Source organism: Hirundo rustica, chromosome 5, assembly GCF_015227805.2.
Source record: "Hirundo rustica isolate bHirRus1 chromosome 5, bHirRus1.pri.v3, whole genome shotgun sequence".
NCBI lineage: Eukaryota > Metazoa > Chordata > Aves > Passeriformes > Hirundinidae > Hirundo > Hirundo rustica.
The window spans coordinates 8,815,925-8,830,220 of NC_053454.1; the positions used below are offsets into that span (position 1 = coordinate 8,815,925).

The 14,296-nt window shown below is 38.8% G+C and overlaps 1 protein-coding gene across 3 annotated transcripts in view; it reads left to right on the plus strand.

Moving 5' to 3' along the window:
- The window catches only part of MSANTD1 (Myb/SANT DNA binding domain containing 1), a 43,640-nt gene extending 31,101 nt beyond the window's left edge, over positions 1–12,539 (plus strand). For all 3 annotated transcript variants that reach the window (XM_040065639.2, XM_040065638.2, XM_058420798.1), the window contains 2 exons: positions 2,524–2,808; positions 11,499–12,539. In XM_040065639.2, coding sequence (XP_039921573.1) covers positions 2,524–2,808; positions 11,499–11,739 — 526 coding nt within the window. In that variant the 3' untranslated portion in view covers positions 11,740–12,539. The remainder of the gene's footprint in view (positions 1–2,523; positions 2,809–11,498) is intronic.
- The last annotated feature ends 1,757 nt before the right edge of the window (positions 12,540–14,296 follow it).

Here is a 14,296-nt window from a genome sequence, read left to right on the forward strand (position 1 = left end):
CTGGAAAATGCCGAGGTCCAGCCCCGGTGGGCTGCAGGTGCAGCCCCCAGTGCTCCCCTGGGTTTTCAGTCCAGAGCAGGTTTAAACAGTTCCAAGAAAGAGGGGAAAAAACAGTCCAGGGAACTTCTCTGCCCTAGCTAGCTGAAACTAACTAAAAGCAAAAAAAAAGATCTCTGTCCTGCAGTCTCTCCAAGCCTCCGCCGAACACCCCGGCCGGAGCAGAAGAATGTGGAGGAGTCAGGCAGTTTTCTCAAAACAAACTCCGCACTTCTCCTTGCTCTTAGAACCAGTCTTAAAGGCACAGGACTCAATATACAGCACAAACAGAACAAATGATTGGGGATACAAGCATCATAAAGTTACCCTAGGACACCAGGCTCGAGAAATGGGCTGACATGGACCCCATCAAATTCAACAAGGACAAATGCAAAGTCCTCCTCCTGGGATGGCCAAATGCTGGAAGAGGCAGGGGGTGGCCTGGCTGGGCAGCTGCTCTGCTCCTGGGGACTTGTGGCTCCTGGCTGGCATGAACACAAGCCTGTTCCCAGAGCAGTCAGCACAGTATCAGCTCCAAGCTTGTCCTGCCCTTTTTGACACAATGCTTTGCAGTCCTAAAGGCTCAAACCATGTCTCCTGAAGTCTTCGTGCAGCTGCTGGACTTGGCAGTGGCCTGGCTGAGATGTGGTCACCCCTGGCTTCTGGCAGCTCGCCCATGGGGATGACTGACCACGGTGAATGCCCTGCATAATTGCAATTCAGCTTTAAACCCCATAGCTTGAACACGTTGAGGGTTTCAACACAGGCAAACAAATGTAGCATGTAAGCTTGGCTACCAGCTTATAGGGGCATAATTGATATGTTTTTCATGCAAATAACCTCAACAATTGTACTAAAAATAATCAGTATTAATTGATGGTTGTTGTCAGGCCAGTGTTTAGCTATTTTCTGTCTGTACTGGATGGATATGCATGTATTTGTAGGCTGTGCTCGATACTCTCTGACTATGAAATTGCAGCAGTAGGTTGTGAAATATGTATGAAATTAAAATTTTGAATGTATAGAGGGCATAAAAGTATGGATGGCTGTGAGGCTTTGCTTTGCAGGACTATGATGTGCATTTCTAAACAGCTGGAAAAGCTCATCAGACCTTGCAAGGACAAGGAAAAAAGAATCCTTAAATGGCTTTAAAATCTAAGCAAATCTTACTGCTTTCTTTTCTCACTACTGGATTTCCCCTTACTCTAGGCTGACAGCAGTTTAAAAGAAAGAATTTCAAGTTCTCACTTTTAAGTTTGGCATCATTTTTTTCATGTTTACATGTTATTTAAGTCTACCCCTTGCAGGACTGGTGTGGGCAGGATGGATTCCGAGAAGGAAGACTCCAAAAGGCTTCAAGAAAAAAGGGGTGGGCCAGGTGTCCAGGAATACTTTTTTTTTTTTTTTTTTCCCCCGCTTTTTTTCCTGCAAATGCAAACCTCTAGCTGTGAGAATCAGATTTGGTTCAGCTTTTTGTTAATTTGAATGAAATCTGGTTTATGAACATGGGGCATTTGTCATTGGTCTTGCCTTTCCTGTTGTGTTCCTTTCCTGCATTTTGATTTAGAGTAACAAGATATGAACTGGGAGAGACAAATGAAAAGAAAGTTTGGGGCTCTAGTTGGGCTCTGGAATTTCTTTGACATGTATACTACAACTATATACCTCAGTTTTATATTTCTCAGTAAAAGCAAATAAAATAACTCTGGGTAACTACTGGGATAGCAGTGAACTTGTCTGAGGACTGAATAATAAATCTCATAATAAGAGACACATGAAAGACAAGGTCATGTTTGATAGTCCACTGTAATGTAATGTTTTTGTGCATGCTGTTTCTAATGCATTATTAACCGTTTTAGTGCTTTTCTTTCTTTCTTTCTTTTTTTTTTTTTTTTTTAAATTAATGAAATTCTGCACTTTTTCCTAGCCTGATCTCTATTCTGTAACAAATGAACAGACATCCGTACCTCATGGTTGTTACAAGGACATTTACCAAGGCATTTCAGAGCTTTTAGGCAATATTAGAAAAAGTATATGCATTATATTTATAGCCACTTGTATTCATTATAGAAAATTAATATTCATTCTTCAAAGCATGGAAGCGCAGGGCTGCTCTCTGCTTAGTAAACGCTGTGGAGTGTTGCCTAGTCCCGTTGTCAGGGACTGCTGTCAGATTGGCTAGTAGGGTATTCTTTAAGGGGAAGAAAATTATTCAACCACCAACACAGTCCTGTTTCCTTTAGAAGTTTTAATGTACTTTACTGAATTGGGGGCTTACATGCAACTTTTTATAACAGGTCAAACCTACGAAAAGAACTTGAAATGCTTCACTGGAGGTTAAAGAAGAAAAGTGTCATATTTTATTCTCATTAAAAGAATTGAGTTTGACTCCTAAATGTGACCAGAACAAATGTTTTGAGATATATCTGTATGAAAAGTACTTTTTGTAGGAAAACAAACTTTAATGCTGTGCGCCTTTTCTTGCAGGAAATTAAAATGCATGACTGACAGTGAAACTGTGGCACCTGACTGGCCTTACTACAAAACCATTGATAGGATCTTATCCAAAGTGACAGACCACAGCGATGTGAAAATGCACGAAAATCAGCAGCCAGGTCCTTCTACATCACAGACAGAGGCCTCGCAGTCTCCATCAGCTAAGTCTACACCTCTGTACTTGCCATACAACCAGTTTACATATGAAGGAAGGGAAGAATGCTTTGAAGATGAACATTCAGAGAGCTCATCAAGCTTGCTTTCTTACAAGCTGAGGTAGCATCTATTTTCCCCTCTTTTTAGTACTTTGCAGAATGAACCAAATTTGCTGTTTAAAGAGAACAGCCTCACACACATTTTTCTCTAACAGCTCTTGCATTTTTTCTGTAAATCACAAATGAGATCTGTTCACCAATCTCAGCCACTTTGCTGAATTAGGGCATTTTCTTTATTCCTTTATGAAAGACTGGAAGGGAGTAGGAGAACTGGGCAAAAAGTTGTATATTATTGCCAAAACTCAGCATGCATGTCACGGCTCACATCAGGGAGAGTGTTCATAAAAGGAGCACAGGCATGTTCAAGGGAGTCCCGTGGTGCAATCAGAGATATAACATACTGCTTAGATGATTTTTGGCTTGCTCTAGTTTTGCTTTTGATATGAGTATGAAGTTTCTCTGGCTTCAGTTATTATTAAAATGGTGAAAAGATGCAAAAGAAATATTTCTGTGGACACTGAAAAGGTGCTCATGCAGTTTGAAAGTGCATTGCAACATTTTAAATACAATTGAGAATGTAATTTTTTTCAAAGTAAATGCTAGTTTGAGATGAAAGCATGTGATTAGGTGCTGTGGGTGGTTTTTTTTTTTTTTTTTGTTGGTTTTTTTTTTTTTTGGATCTGATTAGAGTTCCCTGGAAGGCAGCATTTTAACAAAAGGCAGAGTTGTACTCTTGATACAAATTTTAGACTTTACTGGTATCATTTTTCATCCAGAGTGGTGTGAAATAAGAGTTGATTACAGTTTTCTGGCAGGAAAAAAGTTGATCCTAGAGATCCTTATCATGAGTCTGTGAGGCTTTAACTGTAACAGCAAAATTACCTGTCAGTCATGCAACTGTAAAGATGTTCAGCTGGAAGAAGAACCAACCGAGCAAGTTTGAATTATTGTTTCCAGACCCACTCTTGGATGAATAAAAATAAGGTAAATTCATTCAATCATTCAAGCAAATAGTCCTTGAATAGCCAATATTTTTTTTTTAACTTTTTCTTTTTTTTTGGCAATGGATATTTATTAGGGCCCATAACTTTTGAACTATAACAACATTTTTGTTCACAAGCAACAAATTTTTATCATCCTAGTTTGTTGTAAATAGTTGATATTCCTGACACACAAACTCGTTTGACTTTTGGATTTGCAAACTCCACAGCCACATTTCAGATGCAATAACTTTATTCCCAATTGGATTTACAATAACATGATTTAATTTTTAATTAGAAGGTCACATTTCCATAAACGTTGTGGATCTTATTCACTTGACTACCTGATAATATCAGGCTTTTAAAAATTCTGGAGGTTTTTTCAGCTTAGGGACAACTCCAGGACAGCACAGCTTTTGTACCATAAGAGAGGACAGAGGTCACCACGCCAGGTTTCACTACAGAACATAGACAGCCCTCACAGAGATCAAGTTAATCAACCCCAAACCTACTTCTGTTGTGCCCACATTTTTCAGGTGGGCCACCACTCTCATGTAGATGCTTTCATTTTCATCTAAAGTGGACTTCAATCAGTCACTAAATTATAAGCTCTGGAACATTTAGGCTATGATGCATTCAGGTTCATGGGTTTGTTTATTTATTTATTGATTTATTTTTACTTTATCAAAGGAAATAACCTAATCTGTTCTAGTAAGAAGTGTTCTAGCTTTACTTGGCTGAATTTAGAAACTGCAGCTGATTTAAATCCAGCCCCTAGTGGCACAGTTTGGCTTTCAGCTGGCTGCAGGTCTGGGGCAGGTAATGCCACTCAGCCCTTGCACTGCTGCTGTTGCCTGCCAGGAGTGGCTGTACTGGATGGCTCAGGAGGGTCTGGGAGCTGCAGGGAATGGCATCATTTAGGAATTCACCCATGCTCTCTCAGTCTCCACTACGAAAGAATTTTGTGCAATAGGATATTGTGCGTATCATTTAACAGGAAGACAGTCACACAGCCACAATTTAAAATACAGTTCCTCTGTTTTTAACAAAAAAAGAAGTTGAGCAGTAGATGCCACATGAGAGATCAGTGTAATATTACAGGTGAGCATTGTGATTGGATTGAAAATTAGAAACCACTTGTGATAATGGGGCAATTGTCTGGAAGGAGAAAAAGTGTTATTCCAATAGTCATAGGGAGTTTGAAAAGCTAGTCCATCTTTGACCTGTTTAATTTAGGCTGATGAATGAGAGCAGAGTAGGGAACCCTTTCTTGGCCAGAAGGAAATACAGTGCTTGCTAATGATACCACATGGGTTAAAATCACTTAGAGCTGCCATGCTTAGACAAGGAAGTTAATTCTTTTAGAGCTACTGATGGAAAATTATGAACTGGGGAAGCAATTTTCAGCTTTAGCAATTAGCGTGTCATCCTTTATTTGAAAAACACTTTGAAATAGCCAACAAGAGAGAAAAGAATTAGCATAAAAATTTTTGGGTCCATCTTGGCTATTTTATCAATGCCTTTGCCTCTGAACAGTAGACAATTGATCCAACAGATTCAAAAAAGGAACTAAAAACAGTTCTGGGAATTGCAATCAAAAGAATGTTTTAGGTCCTCAATTCCCACGTTTTTCTACTTCATGGCTGTGCAAAACCATTACTTTGAAACACATTTTGAAGAATACACACTCATGTCTATATGTAAAATACAGATGTGTTTTGCAGCTGTATATGCTACAACTTACATTATGGGATTTTTTTTTCTTCAGTAATTGAAATCCTAATGTTATGGCAACAATTGGTAGGGAAAAGAACTTTCAAATAGTAGTTCTTTCTAAATAATTTTTAAACTTCTGAAAACGTTCCTGTTATTCCTTTAAACTCTCCAACACAGCTTTAGAGTGTGAACTTTGTGTTTTCTACAGCATCTTTGAACATAGCAGGAGGCTACTTGGCTATATAAAATATAGCTTAAAAAATTCAATTGAATGTTTAGCTTTCATGATAGCAAAACATGTCAAGTTCTATACTTCAATCAGTACACACATATTGTCAAGCTAAAAATAGCTGAAACTGGTTTTCTTTGCATTCTGTTTGAAAACTGAGTTTGGGACTTCTTACAAAATCCAAATTTTGCTGGTTAGTGATAATACAATTAATGTGAGTAAAATTAATTTTAAGTTTTGTTTCAAATGTGTAGATGAGGAAAATATTTAGAGTCCCTTTAAAGGGGGTCCTGATACTTGCTTAGTATTGTTCTAACACCGCTCTAACACTGTTATACAGTACAAAACATTTGACAATAACAGAATTATTCAATTATGGTCATGAAATATAATGCAATGCGGTGAAGTCTTGTACTGCAGCTTAAACTTTTAAAACCCAAATTCCAGACACCACTATAAATGTCTTTTTATCTAATTGAAAACAGTGTTTTTTGACCCTGTGGATTAATTTATGGTCTTTGTTTTCATAGTAAAATAATGACAGAACATAATTATGCAGGCTGTGGATGTAGTTCAGACTTCATGTGTTCTGCCATTTCTATTGTACTAAAAATGGGGACAAAAGAGTTACTTTCATAGATTAAAAGGCCATAATAAAACCACTGTGTTATCTAGTCTGATTTCTTGTTAGATACCATTTGGTCATTCTGATGTGGAGCCCAGAAGCGTTATGGAGAGGGTTCTGTGACATCCTTCCCTCAGCAGGGCACTTCTGCACTCAGGAGCCCCTGCTTCTGCTGTCCTCCACTTCTTTATTTCTATGATTTGTTTGACTCCGGGAAACACTGAATGTCTGGTCTAGACCTGATAAATGTAGAAGCTGGGGAATTCACTCTTCCCTTCTTTCTAGTGATAAGCAAACCCTTGTTTAAACCAGTCCCTTGGTTCTAATGTGAATTTAGTAAATGAAATTTCCAGATGTTACTTCTACTTACCTTTCTTTTCAGTATATTGGAGAACCTTTCAGTATTTTCTGCTTTCTGGCAAGGTGGTTGTGTGCCATGATTGTACTGTCTGTGGTATTTTAAATTTTTTAAATGTAGATTAATTGATTTGGTGCAGAAAGTTTACACAGGAAGAAAAAGTAAGAATTGGTAACATGAATTAACCAAGATATGGATTAAAAGAAGTGCATTAAAACTTGATGATGATGCTAATTTGGGAAACATCCTCTTTGGCAATGACTTTATTATTTCTAAAATTATGCTACGGCTATTTAAATCTGAATGGGCATCATCTACAAAGAAGTTTGAGCTTTAGGCTATGTGCATTATGTAGTGCAGCTTAACTCATTATGCAGACTTGTTATCCTAGCAAGGTGCTTTGCCCAGGCTCCAAGCCATTTCTGTGGTTCTTTTCTGTGCTTTACTTCAAGGATGAGTCTCATTAATTCCTGAATGCATTTGAATGATTGAATGAGCCTAGTTTACCAGAAGATCCAGGTCGCCTCATCCTCAGTCCTTACACTCTGAAGATCTTTATATCATCTCTAATATTAATATCGTTTATATCCAGATGTTAATTTTTAAATAAAGTCATGGATTACGGATGTATGCTCAGGTTTGCATATAGCTAAAAAACCCAGACCGGGGAGAAACAGCTTTTAGGTGTTAAAAGCCATAAATTCCAAGAACTGAGGGAGACCTGTTTGCCATGAAGTAGGCAGAAATGAGGAATTGTTGTTAGGGTTTTGTGAAGATAATACATTTTGATAAACTAAGAACTCTTTGTATTCGACTCCTGCTTCATTAATTATTCACACACATCCCTGAAACAAGCTGTATTGGACAAGTGTAAGCAATCAATCAAGGAGCTTTAAATTGAGCAAGGAATTAAATTGGTATTAGGTAGGCAGACAGCAAAGGCATTTGAGACTTGCTTAGTATGTTGCCTGATTGTATCTGGAGGTTTTGCTTTGTTCCCCCTCATGTCCATTACACACAGTTATTTCTGCTCAGTCTCCTAGGTGAGAAGAAACAATTTCTTTCCCTTGGTTTTCTTCCTTGGAACCCTGCCTGTCTGTTTTAGAGCATAGCAGGGAAATAGCTTTGTGAGGTTCTGTTTGGAATGCGGTCCCGGTGCCAGAGCTCTTCCACACTTTGTTCATGTGGTCAGAGGAATACCAGTGCCAATCTCTTGTAGGCTTTCTGCCACAGGCACTGGAATCCTAGCAGGAGAGTACCAGCAGACTGCATTTGAGGTCCTTACTTCCCTCTTTCCTGAGATTTCCCTCAAAATCTCAAAGTTTACCTTCAGAGACCAGGCTTGGCAAAGAGGGAGGTTCTTCTTCAGCAGCTTGTGGATGCTGTCAGGACCTGCTGCACCCCTGCTGCACCCTGCTGCAACCTCTGTTGTCACAGAGTGGTTGGCTGCAAGAAATGCAACACAGACAACGGGCAACAGGAACTGATTGATGCTAGAGCAATCATCAGTCATTGCTTATTCTTGTGCCTATACATTGGCAAAGTAGACATGCTCCTAGCTAGAACTGTTTGAGGATACTGATACTGCTTGGTGCTGAGCCCATATTCTTATTCCTGCTTCCCTTTTGGATTTGCTATTAAAAAGTATTGACAGAGAGGGGTCTCTGACAAACTTCTCAAGATTGATGGCTTAGTATCTGTGGAAACACTTCAGTATTCAAATAACTCATCACTGGATGGGCATCACTGGACATTTTACATTGTTCTGTGTTGCAAGTGCTGTTTGCTTGTAAATTAGATTCTTTAGAGTCTTCTTTTGTGGAGCTCTTCTGAAGAGCTCCCTTTCAGCAGCTATTCTGCAAGAGGAGAGGTTTGTAAGTGCCAGTTCCTTACTGTGGACTTGTGAGCAACCATAGAACCTTTTCACTATCAATCAGTGGAGAGAAAAATAGATTGGGACCATCACCAAAGCTAGGGCTTTCTGAAAATTTCTGAAATAAGTATTTATTTTCAGTGAAGGCTAATTACCACGGTGTGCTTGTTGTTGTAAACAAATGTAGAGAGTACTTGGGAGACCTTGAAGAATCCTTGTGTCATTGCTTTTGGGGCCACTTCTCTGTGCTGAAACAGTTCTGAGCCAGCACTCTTCAGTGAGTACTTTTTAAGTTATTAGCAGACTGCAGATACTGCTGACACAGTAAAAATTTGCAGCTCTTTTCTCTCTGGAGCTGTGCAAGGCACTTACTGTCTTGGATGTATGATTTCATGTCTTACAGTTCTTTGAACTGAAAAACAGGTAAAATCTTTTACAGACTCTAGGAAAACACTTCAAAAATTCTTTTCTCTTAAAAATAAGGCTCATTTTAGATCTTTCAATCTAAATCACTCCATCTTAGTTTTTTAGGTAAGTTTTGTTGTTGTTGTCTCAGTTGAAATTAAAACCCATATGGGGGCTACTGTTATCAAGGAAGACACAAAATACTCCCTGCATCTCAGTACCACTGACAAGCCTCAGATTTTCTCTCTCATTTCTTACTAAGGACTATCCTCACCAATGCTTATGTTTACGACACACAAGCCCTCTTGTGGAGTGAGTTCGTACTTGTTTCAAGACAAGGTTTTACCACAGCTACTTTCTAACACTGTATGGGGAAGAGAATAGAGATTCGTCCAGTTTCCAACATTTAAATCCTCTGTGAAGACAAGTTTAAATTCAAAGGGTGACTTTGGTTAAAATAATGTCACCTTTTCAGAAAGTTTCTTGCTCTGCCTACCAGAAAGCATTCATTCTTTGTGAATGTGACTACAGTAATGGGAACCTTGGAATAACAGATTCAGTGTTGTCCTTAGACTGCTGAAGATCTTTTCCACTTGCTTGCCCTCTTTGAGAACCACATTTGAAGTAATTCTGCCCCTTAAAGGAGACAGATTTAGTGTTTTAGTGTTAGCCAAGATTGTTCTCACAAGATTGTGAGGCTGTGATATCAGCAATAAGCCTGACCCACAGTTTGAAACAGCCCACAGTCTGAGCAGAGCAACATGCATTTATTTTATCCATATTTATTTGATGCCCCAAATCAAATATGCCATATAGAACCTGCAAAGCTGAGTTTGTTGTATACCTTCCAAAGTAGATAGTATCTCACCCTTTGTGCGTCACTGCACTCTTAAATGTCAAGGGGCTTGTGTCTTTTTCTTATTTTTGCATTAAGCCTTTCAGGTGCTAAGGATTGTTTATCTCTCCTGCTGACAGATCTGAATGTCACAGCCACTGCTGCACAAAGCCTGTCAAGTAGGATAAGAACATGAGTCAAATTATGATACAAATCTGCCACAGCTGAGTGACCTCACCCCCACTACCCTTCTTCACACTAATAAAAACATATTCCTCAGGAGTTCAAGTTATCCTTATTCAAGGATGTCTTAAAATCTGCAGCATGTTGACATGGCATACTAGTCACAACTGTACTATCTCATTATTGCATTTCACCTAGAAAGGATACTGCATTTGGCAGAACACGACTGAGATTGCTGTTTGTGTCAAGGGACTTCAAGACACATCATCAGTTATCTTTGATGTTGGGGACTCCAGTCTGGAGTTACAAAAAGTGTAAATGAAGACACAGTCTTTAAGTTAGGAAAGGAGTTACCCAGCTCTAACTGGAGGTTTCTCAGATGTGTACTACACTCACACAGATGCCCTCTACTTGCCTTTCTTCCTCTTTCACACTTTAGCGTGATTCCTTCTCAGGCTGCAGGTCAAGAGACACAGATCTGCGTGTGCTCTCACCTGTATGCCACATGGGCTGGTTTTGGCTGTGTTGCTCTGTCACCCCAAGTTAGAACAGCCATGTGACCTTTACACCTTGAGAGCATTGTCTTTACTGCCATGTTTATCTCTCTTCCGAAACAGAAACCCAACATGATAAAGCATAGAGGAAATTCTTAAAATATTCCCCAAATTCCACATGGCAGCTCTGCGTATTTCAGATGAGGATGTCCATTGCCCTTCACTGGATATGCTCCAGCCCCTCACTGTTTTTCTTATCATGAGGGGCCCCAAAATGGACACAGGATTGGAGGTATGACCTCACCAGTGCCGAGTACAGGGCGACAGTCACTGCCCTGGTTCTGCTGGCCACACTATTGCTGGCACAGGCCAGGTGCCATTGGCCTCCTTGGCCACCTGGGCACACCTGGCTCATGTTCAGCCACTCTCAACCAGCACCCCCAGGTGTTTTCTGTCTTCTCAGGCTTTTACATTGTTTAAAATGTTTTGTGGTAGAATATTAAAAAAAAAGAATGGTCAGTGGCACTGCTGTGTCTTGGCACAAGGTCAAATTCTGAGACACATATTCTGGAGTGGGTCCAGACTTACTTAATAAACAAGCTGTAAGATGCCACCACATGTAACCATGCAGCACTTTTTCTGGATTGGGATGGTTACTGAAGTTTTAAAATTGGCGTATCAACGGCCAGATAAGCCAAACCTCTCTCTCAGTACAGTGTATAAATTCAATGCGTAAGACATGTCAAGATAAAAAAGAAAAAAAAGCCTGGCATTCTGCAGGGGAAATTCTTATTAAAAACAATGAGATGTAAAACCTCTCTCTCTCTCTTTTTTTTTTTTTTTTTTTTAAATTTTTTTTTTTTAGATCTGTAACACTATGCAATAATAGATTAAATACTTATGTTTTGGCTCAAACTTGAGAAGGAATTTATTGGAGAACACGGGGGTTTAAAAATGACTAGGTTGTAGCTTGGCCAAGAATATGCTATTGAATTTTGGGTTCTTTCTTTATATAAATATGAGTTTAATTTCTAACAAATATTCGCATTTCAGAGCTGAAGAAAGACCAGTTAAGAAGAGAAAAATGCAAAATTGCAGTTTCCAAAAGAAGAAGCTAAAATTAATGGAAGCCATGTTGGAAGAACAAAAGAAGTTGAGCAGAGCCATGGAAGAAACCTGTAGAGAAGTGCGCAGGATCCTGGATCAGCAGAACATCATTCAAGTTCAAAGCTTACAGTTACAGGAGAGAATGATGAATCTACTGGAAAAAATGATCTCCAAGTCTAATGTGTAGTTTTCTTTGTGAATGCCTCTGAGATTACTATTGCTATTATAGATAACCATTTATTGCACACCATATGTGTGTCTGTTGCCCTATTCCCAGGTTTTCCATGGAAATTAAAACCCTAGTGTAATCCTAGCTCAGCAAAGAAAACATAATGCAGGGAGAGAGCTATCCAGTATGATAAAATTAGTGCAATATATGCCTAAGTTGAATTATTTTTATACAGAAAGGTTAAGGGATAAATAGCTCGGGGAACTGAAGTACTATTTATGCCTAAGTCAGGTATTGTTTTGCAAACAGTGGTGTTGTTTATTGCTTCACATCAAGGACCGTAGCCTAATCTGTTTTAGGAGAATGAAATAGTGCATTTCTAAACATGGTTATTGCACCTTGACTTTGCTGATGATTAAACCCTGTTTTGAAATATATGCCTGATTGTGTAAGTGACCTGTGGTTCTCGTGAAGAGCTATTGGGACCATGAGATACATAATTTTAAACTCCATGCCTGATATGAATAGTACTCTAAAGTATGAGGGTAAAAATAGTCTATTCAAATACATTTTTTGATATAAAAAGAAATCCCCTAAACCACCTTACTATATACTGAATACTAAAATGTATAGAAGATACTTGAAGTTGCTTTTGATATTAAACATTTAATTTTTTTTTCATTATTAACTGGAATCTGTTGACTTGACAAACAACCAGCAATGAAAACTTTCATTTATTCTCTATCACAAAAGTATTGTACTGTGTGTATATACATATATATAATGTCTATCAAACGAAATAAAGAAAAGGAAGAAACTTTCTCCTTGTTGCTGGACAGATAGTATGCTTTGGGACAGCAAAGGATACCGGGAATGAAAACCAGAGTGAGAGGTTCGCAGGTTGCAGGTAAAGCTCTGCGGCGCTGATGCCCAGATGGACAGGGGTGCACCACACGAGGGAGCAGCAGGAGCGGAGGATTCTACCCAGGGAGCTGAGATGGAGCACCAGCTCGAGTTTGGCCCCCCCACGAAACGTGACATTTAAATAATCTTACACTGAAATTCGAAAATCGGCCGGCAGAATTTCCTATATGCCTTTTTCTTTTGTGTTCTCCTTAAAAAAAACCCCACCACATTTCTGCCTGTTTTACTGTACAAGAGCAAGACAAGTGCAAAGGTTGGATTCCAGTATAGAAATTAAAGAATTAGTACCAGGAATTCAGGCCATTTTCCATTCTCTCTATTGAATAATAGTGTTTGCATTCTGCTATATAATTTAATGTGTTGTTACCTGTGCAAAGGTGAGCTACAATATTTTCAATCCCTGACACAACAAATTAATCTCTAATTACTCTTGCTGAACAATATATAGGTTATACTCTCCAAGAAAAATAAAAATATGTGGAAATATTCCTTAGAAAGCCCTCCAGGTATGAAGATTAAAAATTATTAAATATTTAAATGTGGCCTATTCCTACAGAGTTTAATCAATGGTGACAGGATAAGGCAAATGTAGTAGAATGCTGAACTTGGAGAAAATGGTGGCTGCTGAAATACAAACCTAGTAACTGTCCCTCACCCCACCTTTACTACAGTGACTGCATGATTGGAAAAATGCCAAGTTTCTTTTCAGATTCTGCAAAGATAGTTTTATGCATTTCAAATGTAGATCTGTCACAGATTCAGGTAGGCTGCATGTTCAGTACTTCCTGACACTTTAACTTGTTTACAGCAAGATATAAAGAAATTCTCCCCTGACGCCACAGGAGTTAATTGTATTTACTGTTACTATCTACTTGAATCATATAGCAATTAAATCCAATTAATGAGCAATAACAATGGCAGCACAGCTGAACCTTGTACTGTAGAGTAGGTAGCCCCTTCCTTCATGTTACGACAGCTACAGATCCGTAGGAACACAAGAATGGAGAAAATCTTATTCCTTGTCTGCTACCACAAGGAACCACGTCATATAATCCTTTTTGTAAAAGTGGACGTGTGTATCTTAAAATGAGTTAGGTGTTTTGTCCCCAGAATTATATGAAGAGGTGCATTACAGACAGGTAAATGCAGTTTATAAGATTGCTTCTAGGATAATTCCTGCTTAATTTATGCCAATTTCTTCTTTTATCAACACTGATTTTGCTGCTTTATGTAGCATTTACTCTTGAGAGCCAGAGGTCACACCCCATGCAACCCTTCTTCTGATGGATAATATTCTTTTATAAGGTAGGACTTTGATGATTTCAAGGTTTTTAGGACTTTGATGACTAGAAGGTTTTGCTAATTCTGCTCTTTTGAGTTCACCCACTTTAGGGGTGAGTGACCAGAATGGAACACAGCATTCCAGATGAGACTCCGAACATTGTCTTACATAACTGCTTTAAAGGAAATGGTGTTTTCTGGTGATTGTGAGATTTTTTTCTTTCCTATATAAAATGTCAGTTTTAGAAGTTACATTTAGAAGTTCAATTTTAAATCATCATCTCTTTAACAAAAGACTTCATTCCCATCCATGCAGATTACTTGTGTTCTAGCCCTGTTTTTGCCTGGAGAGTGAACACAGCGAAGCTGT